Raw genomic sequence first — 12,069 nt, 5'->3', positions numbered from 1 at the left:
CTCATAGAGACATAGACAGGGTGGTTTGTTACTTTTGCATTTTAAATGGGTGGGTCAAAGAGGATTCGGTTCAGATTTTGGGCTTTCTTTTGTTTTAATGGGGCAAATTTACAAAGAGTTAGACTATTGGCACCCGTCTATAATCCTTTTCAAACCCCTCTTTTATTATAATTACATTTTAGATAAATACTTTAATATATCTTACATCTATTTTACCTCACTTTAAATTTTTGTATTTTCTATCTTTAAAAAAAATAAAACTCTTGTATTTTCTCTGTTATTGCACTTACACATGTAATTTTTTTTTCTCGAATTCTCTATAAATTTTTCTACAATTAATAAGACAATCTATTGATAATAAACAAAACACATTTTGATAAAATTATCTGACTTTGTTTTAGGTTCATACTAAAACTTTTTACATCATAATCTTAGAGATAATTTATTTAATTCATTGATTTTTATCAAGAAGTTTATCACCGATAAAAATTATTTGTGAGGAGCGAGAAAAAAAATAGAAAATTAAAAGATTCACAAATTAAATGTGTTTATTTAGAAATATAACTGACAAAGGGGTTTAAAAAGAATTTTGGAGGAGTGCCATTAGTCCAACTCATTTACAAAACTAATCCTAAAACTTTACAATTTTTTGAATTTAGACCCAAAATTTTTCAATCATAACTAGCCGAATAATTTCTTTTGCCCCAAATTACCCTCCTCATTTCAACCGGCCAACTCTCTTTAGCCACAACCCAAACTTTTGTCTCTTACGGTGAACAGTGACGGCAACAACAAATGCAACGACACTAGAGAACTAAAATCTAACAGAATCCACTGCAATCTATCTGAATAAAAAACGAATTCAACAAAAGAGCTCAAACCCTAGGTAAGTTCACTTCATTATTTTTTTATGATTTAAGTGAATTTGATTGGGATTCTAGATGATTATAGGTTGTTAAAGGGATATAATGAAATAAAATTTAGTCAAAATAATGAGTTATAAGTATTGCACATTAGGTATTTGATGAAACTCCTCTTAGATAGTTTACATTTAGTTTTTGTATAATAAAGGTACGACAAGGTGTTTGTTGAGTTGTGTAGTGTGTTTTTTGTATACCAAGTGCAATGGAGAGCAAATTTGGCGATCGACGAATGAAAGAACCCAACAAGTGGCACTGTTGCACTAAAAGATAGTCCTCTTGGTGCGAAAGCCACCCTGTTGCTCCAAATGACGGTCATTTTTTGTTGTTGTTGTTAATTTTATTACTTTATTGCACGTAATTATGCAATACAACAATTTAATTATGTAAAATTTATCATATATATGGCGAAATAAAAAATAACAAAGCATAATCCACCTTGACCGACGAATGAATCGGCATGATGAAGGTACCTTATGGCGATCACTTCCTCGAGCGTATCACAAGTATGTGTAAATTAGAGTAAAAGCCATTAGAGAAAAATTAACAAAATGGTAGTTGAAATAGTTCAGGTAAGACATATTTGGGAATTTCATTTAAACCTTTCATTGCTCGAATACGTCATTTACATGATTTCGAAGAATAGTGGGCCTTAAAATGTTGCAGTGTGTACTGTATAATCTTGAAATCAAATTTATCCCTTAAGGTAACTTTGTGCAGTTCCAGTATTAACTTATTCTTCTCAGCGAATAACTTACCTACACTAATATCATCAGAATTATAACTTGTAACTAAGTTTGGAAAAACAAAGTTTGAAGGCAAAATTGGAGCAAAACTTACAAAGAGATCAACTGCTATCCTCCTCCTTGAACGGGCTATTAGGGGAATAAGTTGGCTATCTCTGTTATTAATAGAAATATTATACTGATGCTCATCCTCATCATCGATATGAATAATAAAATGACCGACGCCCTTATCATCAACTGGACTATTATACGGTTCAACATAAACACTATCAACTTCTATGTTGCTGATGTCATCAATAGAATCATCATTGTTGCGAAAATTATTATTGTGGAATAGAGAGTAATGCTGCTCTAATGATGTCATTAGTGGCAACACCTCTTTTTCAACATTTGCCAATATAATGGCATTGTCATCAATGATGTTATTGTTTTCATGAAAAATGTTACTGCAACGACATAATCGATATCACCTCTTTTGTAATATCGGGGACAAGGTCATTTGCTTTAAAAGAAATTTTAGTTTTTACAAGCAGCTTAAGATCTTGGGTTAAAACTCGAGGAGATATGGTAATAAATATAAGGACACATCCATAGTTGACCATATCAGGGACCATATATAACACAACCTTAACCATTTCATTATTAAATATGTTCATAGGTAGTGAACATGCAAGATAGATTATGTTACTAGACCTCAATGTTGTATTTATCGTGATACTATATTCATTATGTGTAAAACTTCACACTCTCTTGCCAAAAACTAATCAAACGCTATATTCTTTCCGAACTAAAAAAGTTGTATTCTTAGCATTCGTGTTCTCCATACGGCCATCTGCCAATATCTCCTACCAACCATCATAACACAATTAAGGCACAACTGAATCCATTAACCCTAAAAATTATTAAAAAAAATAAAATAAGTGAGATTACACACTATAAAACATGATAAAGTGAATATGCGACACATTTTATATGAATGTCGCACATACTATGATTATGTGTGACAGTGCGACAGATGCCTGTTGCACTTGAATTCAGGCAAATTTTTAGTTTGACCATAAGATAGAGCGTAATAAATAGACTTGGATTTGATTTGTCTTGTGGCAAGCTTTGAAATTGTATATTATACGCCCAAAATGGACACATATAGCCTAAATTATGACTTTTGAAAAGTATCTGAATATTGAGTGGGACAAGCTAATTTAGTGCGACAGGCAGTGGGATAAGTGCTTGTCGCACATAAACATAGTGCTGATTATATGCGATAGGCACTTCTCCCACTGTTTGTCTCACTAAACCAACTTGTTTTCACTAAATCTATGTTTTGCTTTTACTTCGAATTTCTATTGTTTTCAATTTTTTTACTTCTCTACTCAAACTAAGTGTTTTAACAAATTACATTATATGAAAAATAGTAACATTTACAATAAAACCATGTCAATTTCAAACCTAAACAATAAACTTAATACATAAAGAAGACATTGTGCAAGAACACACACTAACCTTAAGAAGCTTCTCAATTGATAACTATATTTTTAGTTATATAGTATTTGTTTGATGAGATTTGGTGATTTGTTGAGAGTTTTGAGAGTGTTAATGGATTTTCAAAAATGACATTTATTTGTAAATTTGTTTAAAGTGATGAGGACTATTTGGTCCAAAAAACTAGTATTTGGTTAATTATGATAAGAAAAAGTTTGGGGTTAAATTCAAAAAATTGAAAAGTTTTAGTATTATTTTGGTAATTTGCCCTTTTAATTCAGTTATGCCAATCTTTATATCATTGCCTTCATAGTTGAGCGGATTTAAAACAAAAATTAGTGTTTCTTTGGTTTGGTTGTTAAAAATAAAATTATGGAAGATAAATATTCTTTTGATAATGAATTATAGATTTGAAAAAAAAAAGATTTAATGTATGATAAATGTTTATTGAATGAGAATAGTTGATGGTGTCAATAGGGGTGGGCAAATAAACCAACCCGACCTAATCCCAAAAATTCAGGTTCAAATTAAATGCGGATAAAGACTCCAACACCCGATTCGATCAAAAAATTTAAAGAAATCAAAGCACACGAAAACACAAATTTTCGATCCGATCCTAACTATATTCGAATGGGATCGAATCGAATTACAAGTTCCAATTACATTTTTCCCAACCTAATTAATCTAAACCCAAAATTTGTCCACATCCAAATGTCAAAGTAATAATATTTTTTCCCTTAAATTGAATTGCCCTTAATCATAAATTTCATTTAAGTTATTTTTGTAATAAAATTTTTAATTAAAATTTTAGAGTTCAAAGTACATTTTAATTTACAAATAACCTCATCAGTAAAATAATTTAGAGGAAAAGAGAGTTGAAATTTACTTGATATATTAAAATAAAATGTTTAAAATAAGGCATATAGTAGTTAAAGGATAAACGCTCATTTAATATCTATATTTTAGTTTAAGTGTCCGTTTAGTCTTTACATTTTGAAGAGTAACTCAAAACACCCTTGCTTTTCAATATTTTACATCTTCCACTTTTTTTTTTCTTTACTTTTACAATAATACATTTGCTGCAATATTCTTGAAATTAATTAATTTACCAATAAAAAAATTAATTATTTATTAGGAAATTAACTAATAAATATCAATGTAAAATAACTAGTATTTTTCATACTCTTACAACAATCTTGCTAATTATTATCTATGAATAACTTAACACCAGTCAACCTTAAGCAATATTTAATACCCTTACAATAATCTTAATAAATAGTTATTTATAAACAAATTAATTTATAAAATTATTCCTTAAAGAAAATTAATAACAAAAAAATTACATTAATTTTTATTTTACTTTTAAGGCATATTAGATAAATTAATATTTTTTTTCTTTTCATTAATATCCAAAAATATTATTGTAAGAAGATTATTGTAAAAGCAAATAAAAAAAAGGATATGAGCGTAACATAATTAATAGCAAGGGTATCTTAAATTATATTTTAAAATATAAAAATTAAACGGTCACTTAACTTAAAATATAAGGACTAAACAAAGTAGTTAAATACTAAATAAATTAATCTTCACATTTATATTTACTTGTTCTTTGCTCCTGCTACCCACTATTTCTTCAAATAACTTTAGACCACTGCAACTTATCATATGTGTTTTTGGTAGATATTGGGGTGTAAGAAGAAAGAAGCAAAACCTATCTAAGAACAATAAATTTGTTTTCGGGATGTAGGGTGCCTCACTCGATCGAGGTGTATGATTTGTTTTAGGTTTTTATGGGGATTAAAGAAGAGTGAGAGGAGGATGATTATGGTGAGAGGTTCAAATCTGGAGAGAGAGAACTTGGGAGGATGCTCTAAAAGAACAAAATGAAGGATAGAGGAGGAGTTGGTGGTAGCCACCATATTCTAATGCTCAAGTCAGAATTAAAGTCTATTATGACGTCAAAAGCTTGCAAGCTCTTGATAATGAAGGTTAGAAGTTGAATAAGACCTAAGCCTTTTTGTGGGGTGTGTATTTTTTGTTATGAATGAAAAAAAAAATAGAATCTTGGTGTCTTAGAGTACCCTAGCTATCTTACCACTTGACGCGTTTTTATTACCGGTTTCGTTGTCCTTACAAAGGTTTTTTTCGTCCTTTTACCTTTATCAATTTTGGGGCCGTTAATAGCATTCTTGGAGAGCAAATAGGGCGTTATTTGCATAATTTGTTCTCTTTTATACATGGTGTAGGCGGCTGGGTGGTCTAACACATCTCTGTAAAGACTGTCTTGCCAGTTTCTGGCATGACGATTGAGGACCACTATCCTTTGCGTGTTATTTTGTGATTTTTATAAGTTTGACAACCTATTGTCCCCTTTTTTTTTAGCAAAATACCATTTAATTAATTTTACAAAACCAAATATTCTCTTTGGGTGATGGAGATATTTCACGCGGCTAACATTTTGTGTATTTTCCTTAACCATTTTACCTTGAATATAGCGAAACCCGCATACCACCTTGATTATCCAATGTACCGGGTACAGGTCAGATACCTCCCGGTGATTTTTTGTATTACATTGAAACGTGGTGCCTCATTATCAGCCTTGCATTTCTTCACCAAACAATGTGGATTTCATTATATCGTGGCCAACCTCTAGATCTTCTTCGATCTAACAATTAGGAAAAACCTACTGTCATTTACATTACAGAAAATATAACTTATTCATTACCCACTTTTAGATAAAATCATTTTTGTACTTATTTTATGAAATAAACCGAAAAGCTGATAAGGTCTATGGCATCAACAGTGTAGCTTTGATCAATTATAATCAAGTAGGAATTCGAACCCAGATATCTATCTCCACTCTTTATCATAAAATAACTTTAAAAAAATGCATAACAAACTACTAAAATATATTAATTTAGTTTAACTTACTCCAAAATCTTAATTTGCTTTTGTTAGGAATACCTAATATTCTAAGTTCTAAAAACTATTTTCAAAAGTTCTGCCGAAAACATATTCTACATAAGAAGAAAAAAAAAAGGAGCTATATATAAAACTTTCGAAAAATTAAAAAAAATAAAAATCACAACAAAAGTGTGTTTTGGTGTCATACAAGTTGCAATGACAAAGAGATTGTTCATTGACATAAACTGAATCACCCAACCTGAAAGATGCAATAAATATTATTCTTACATAATATGCCATCAATTAAGAAATAACATTGAGTATGTAAGTACTTCGTACATACCTTTCCATAGAGGCGAGTAAAAAAATATTGTCCTCGAATGAATTGGTTTATATGAGAAAAAAGAGAAAAAAAAACTAACAATTCAAAAATTCACAAAATAAGAAATTTACAATTTAAAATTAGAAAAATAAAAAAAATCCAAATCAATTCAGATCGGCTCTAAACCCAACCGTACCCACCCCTACATTTCCATTTGTGAGTATCTTATCACCAATGCCACTGCCTATGCCATTAGCCGAGTGGCATTGGTAACATACCCTTCCCAATAGTTGGAGGAACGAGTTTGAGTATCCAAGAACTCAAAATTTCAGTTTTGTAGGTATTTAAAAAATATGGGTTCTACGACTCACGAAGACAAGAATGACACCATTGGGACACTACTAGGCGTTTTCGTAATACAATCTCACAAGCAACATCAAAATTTCATAATGTAAAGCGAGAATTGTAGAATATGAAAGCAATTTTCATGTATTTGATATCAATGTGTATAATGCATGAAAGCATACTTCCAAAAATACATACATAACCAAATCAACCTTCTCTAATTTTAGAGAAAAATCCCAGTCGACACCTTCCAATTATTACAATTGCACCAGTTGTGAACCTCCCACAAACTGGCAAATGGTCTGCCAATATTATTCTTCTATATTCAATCAATTAAAAGTACATGTTCCTGCACCATGCCGTCTTTTACAAGTTCTTCTAACCCTCTCCTCAGCCTATCTGCAGCTGCTTTACAATCATCTTCTACCAAGCCGCCAAAGGAGATCCTCAAATGCCCTCGACACCCGCATGCTCCTCCTGGGATCACAACCACCCCGTGCCTGTGAGCGAGCCAGCGAACAACCTCGAAGTCGTCAAGATGCTTCTCTGGAAGTCTTGCCCACAAATAGATTGCACCTTCTCCGCCTTTAACAGCACCTTCTCCCAATGGAGAGAGGGCTTCCCGAATGATTTCTCGGTTCCTAACAAGGTCTTTCACTCGCTCGGTGACCCACTCTGGTCCTGTTTGTAAGGAGTATAGCGCAAGATGCTGTGAAATTATTGAAGCACAGATTGGTATGTTGTCCTGAACTTTGAGTAGTTGAGTTGCAAAGCCTTCCACTTCTGAGGGATATGCTATCTGCAGGTATTCCTTATTTAGCTTGGAATAGATGTACTACTTTCTTGAAAGAACGCATGGAAATTATAACTTACATGATAGAATACCGTCAGTTATATACACAATGTATACAAGTAAATGCAGGTCAGGTCTGTGTTTGACAAGAAGAAATTTGTAAAAGAGGCTGCCTAATGGATTATTTTAATCTTTCCAGTGATTGATATATTCCTAAAGATATGCAAGTGAAAGAAATTAATCATTTTTATACAGTAATTTAAGAAATCACGTAATTTCCCTTGTGTAAACTGCTGACTCAATCAAAAAGGTAAAAGAAGTGCATTTAGTTCCTATAGGAACATTCTGATCTCCCATATCAATAAACAAGAGATTATCAATCACCACTTACATATCCAACTCGCCATCCCATCATTCCATAGGCTTTTGAGAAGGAAAAAAGGTTGACTACATGATCTCCTTCCACGCAACAGTGTTTTCGACCATCATACATAAAATACCTGCACAATATTCTCAACAGTCAAATATATTACCACAAATTCGTAACTGTAGACTTGACAAAGTTCATTTGTTATCAATTAAGTGCATAGTCACTCATAGTGAATTATCTCTAGACTGCAATATAAAATGCTAGGAAAGTACACAACAGTACACATAATGTATAAGCAACCATGCATGCGGACTTACTCGTACGTGTTATCTACCACAAGCCAAGATCCAGCGGCTTTGCATAGATCTGAAATCCTCTACTCAAAAGAAAGAAAGCTCCTAGTTAAAAGGTTTAAAACAGAACCAAAATAAATAAAACTGAATTGATCACTCTCCAGGTTTGGCAGCAACTATCCATACATAAAAGATAGCAATTTAAACTTACATAAATTCACACACAAATCCTGAGTTATGTGAGGGTGTGCATGTGAGAGAGAGAGAGAGAGTGAGAACACCTTAAGTAGACGCTCTGGAATGTAGGTCCCAGATGGGTTGCCAGGATTAACAACACTAACAAGCTTTGGAGTTGGTTTAGTTTCCAACGTCTTCTCTAACCAGTCTGAAAAGCAAAGGCCACACTAATATATAAAGGCTTACAATGAAGGAATTAAATGTACTGAGATGACGGATGTGAAATATTTTTAACCAAATATTGTGTTCGATTATTTATAGCAAACTAAAACCTAAACCACAGTCCAATTAAAGATAATCCACAACAAAAAAGCGCTCCTAGCACCAAGAATAAAACAGCAAATAGACTTTAGCAGACTACAGAACTCTCCAAATTACTGTCCAACTCAGGGTTCTTAGGTTATACAGAAATTCAACCAAATGATGAATCAACTTATGACTAAATCAATCAAAACACCGATAACCATTTTTTTGATATAATAAATAAAGTTTCACACTCTTGAGACAGAACTTTTTGATATGCGAGGTTAAATGTGTCATAAACTAAGGAACAAAAAAATCAATTGACAGCTTTCTACCCATGATAATGAAATCACACGTACGCATAATATTCATCTAAAAGCATGAACACAATTGCAATCAACTACATGATGGCAGTAAAAAGACTACGAAGAATATACCCACATTGCCCCTTACAAAGAGAATGCTGCATTAAGTATGCATTCTATGCAATAAACAACCTATGAAGCTTCTCACCTGCATCTGGGTGAAGTGTCTTTGAACTACAAGGACCCACCAATATATGAGTGACGCCTGTCATCTGGAAGGACATGTAGGAATTGAAATAGTATGGAGCAAACATAACCACAGAATCCCCCGCATCACATAGTGTGAGAACAATATTCACAAATGCCTGCAATTGATAGGAATTATGCATTCAGCCATGGAACAGAAATGTAACATTTCTTTTAATAAAACTAATTATTCATCTCAGAGTGACCCAAAGCTGAGGTTAAAACACCATATATAATAGCACAGCACAGACAATAGAAATCATCATATTCAATATGTTTGAACCTGTTTTCCAGAAAATTTCTTCAAAAGGACTGGAAGTAGCTTGATAACTTGAACAAGCAGGGGAAAACAAAAATAGACAAAACAAAATCAAATATTACCACCGTTAGCAGCCTACGCTCATCTAAAAGCAAGTTAAAGTCCTTTTCAAAAAGTTATATAGCTGGAGTCAGATGTAGTGGCAATATTACGATCTTAATCTACAAAATGTTATGCAATAAATGAGATTCTAAAAGCAAAAGGAACACCGAACATATAGAAGAATAAATTACACGAAGCTAGCAACATTTAAGAATCAAGAGAAGGAGAAATATAACAAAGACGGCACTAAGTTGCATCAATTAACCCTGGTCGAAGTCAAAAGATACAAAAAGATATGTACAGCATATATTCTAAAAGATATGTATAGCATATATTCTACCAGCCAGTTTAACTCCAACACTTTTGCAAAACTAAATTGGGATTTTAGTCACCTGATTTGCGCCTGCAGTAACCATCACTGAAGATTTGTACAACTTATTTTCCTGATTTAACTGCCAACAAATGAAACGTAATTAGTCCACAAGATGTTTGCAATTTCCAGCCATATAGGCACATCATTAAGAAAACTGAATTCACATAAAGGCATCTAGGGACGACCTTGAAAATTGGGTTTATTGGTATTCAAAACGAAACAACTAGATCTATATACTACAACTGCTGCTGGAACAGAATTAGATTGGCATGCTCTACTAGAGCTCATCTCCACACTAACACATGACATCCACTATGAAATAACACTAAACTTTTTGAGAATACCTTTTTCACCAATGCATCCCGCAGTTCAGGAAGACCCTCATCAGCACCATATTTGCTAATTGAAGGGTCCCAAACTAGTTCTTTCACCTTTTCCATTGCCATTTTAGGCGGTTGCCAATAAACCACCCCCTACAGCATATTGAAATTAAAAAATGAGATTGCTATCATCTAACAAATTCTACATAGAGGGGGGGGGGGGGGACACAGGTTTAATTGAGAACTAAATCGATAATGTTAAACTAATACACTCCAACAGGCACAGCAAAAAAGGGTTTACTTTGGGTCACATATAAACCTGACTTGATGTCTTGATGAATAAATAGTAAAGAAATTTGTCTCAAGTTCAGCAACTTGGCCAGTTTGGCTAAGTTTTGGCAATTTGGACAAAGTACCTAAAACATTAGTAAAGAATCCCAATTTCACATCCAGGTCCTGGAGCTTCAAATTTTCCATTTAGATTTGGAAAACAGATTCCCATATCATGCACATGCAATTTCTCTTATTTAGCGCTTCTTATGCAAACTCTCATAGGGAAAAAAAAAAAAAAATCAAAGTTTAGAGTTCCTCAAAAGCCAGTAATATAACAATTAGACATTGGAGAAAGAAAACACACCACTAACCATTTCTCCATACAAATACAATACAACAGAACAACATGAACGTTGAGAAATGGAAAAACAAACCTGAGCCAAAGACACAGCATTTTTCGCTCCTCGGACCAGTTCCTGTATCTGCCAAAACAAAAAGAACCGCACTTTCACCATAAAAAACAACATTCATTTTCTTCTACACAATTTCATAGCTCCACCTAATACACAATATATTAAACTAAAAAACACACACTTATATATGTATATGTATTGGAGCCACCAAAACATAAAAAAATGTAAAATGGTTATTGGAGGAACAAATACTTTCTTGTAATCACAATTATAACTCCTATCAACCATATATATTCATATTGAAGCCAAAAATAGACAAATTTGGCAACCAAAAAAAAAAAAAAAAAACCCAGATGAGATACCTGAACCATGATTGGCATCTCAGTCTCCAGAGCCCTCTTAGCAAGCTTTGCATAGGAACCCATCTGCTTCCAAACAATAAGTAACCAAAACCCAGAAAGAATAAGCCACAAAACTGAGATATAAATCAACCCAATCGCCTTCAATTCTTGACCCACCTACCAAAAACTCTACAAAGTTCAAAACTTCCCAGGAAATAATAATGTAAAAGGTACAAGAGGAAAGTTTCTGGTGCTGAAGATAGAGCTAAATCTTCAAACAGAATCTTAATGTAATGCTAAAGCAGCCACCTTTTAAAGGTACAAGATTAAAGAGTATTAGGCGCCTCAACAACCCCACAAAGTTATCTCATCAATCAACGTTTTGTTTGTCATTTACTCAAAAAACTAAAAAAACAAGCAAGTTAAAACGCAGAACTTATTATATTAGACGTGCTTTTTCTCCGTAACTTCTTACATCTGGCTTCTTTGATGTGCGTTTTGCTTTGCTTGACTTTGGCTTTGTCTGTTTTCACTTTTTCCCATTAAGCGAGCTAAAATGAAAAATGTTTTTAGGAAAAAAAAAAGAGTAAAAACAAAAAGCCTAAATTAAGATGATTGCAGAATGCAGCAATAACATCTGGATCCTTGATACTTTATGATTTATCAAATTAAGATATCATTTATCCATTGTACCAAATAGGTCTGTGACTTGTTAATTTATCAATGACAAAATATCCTTAAAATATTGAATTTTGTCGATGGTAGTTACATAGGGGAGACAA

The 12,069-nt window shown here is 32.8% G+C and overlaps 1 protein-coding gene across 2 annotated transcripts; it reads right to left on the bottom strand.

Annotated features, from left to right (window-relative positions):
• Nucleotides 1-6,837: 6,837 nt before the first annotated feature.
• Nucleotides 6,838-11,850, bottom strand: LOC102629708 (aromatic aminotransferase ISS1). Of its 2 annotated transcripts, none has more exons than XM_006465366.4 (10): nt 11,763-11,850; nt 11,309-11,371; nt 10,968-11,015; nt 10,285-10,413; nt 9,960-10,019; nt 9,169-9,325; nt 8,457-8,560; nt 8,200-8,258; nt 7,904-8,012; nt 6,838-7,518 (listed from the first exon to the last, which is right to left on the bottom strand). In XM_006465366.4, the coding sequence occupies exons 2-10, from the start codon at nt 11,369-11,371 to the stop codon at nt 7,045-7,047; spliced, it is 1,203 nt and encodes a 400-aa protein (XP_006465429.2). In that variant the 5' UTR covers nt 11,763-11,850; the 3' UTR covers nt 6,838-7,044. The 2 variants fall into 2 exon arrangements, with proteins under 2 accessions (XP_006465429.2, XP_015386279.2); XM_015530793.3 differs by lacking the exon at nt 11,763-11,850 and adding an exon at nt 11,724-11,742.
• Nucleotides 11,851-12,069: the final 219 nt, after the last annotated feature.

This window comes from Citrus sinensis, chromosome 7, assembly GCF_022201045.2.
Source record: "Citrus sinensis cultivar Valencia sweet orange chromosome 7, DVS_A1.0, whole genome shotgun sequence".
In the NCBI taxonomy this organism is placed as follows: domain Eukaryota; kingdom Viridiplantae; phylum Streptophyta; class Magnoliopsida; order Sapindales; family Rutaceae; genus Citrus; species Citrus sinensis.
This window is presented reverse-complemented; position numbering and strand designations above follow the sequence as displayed.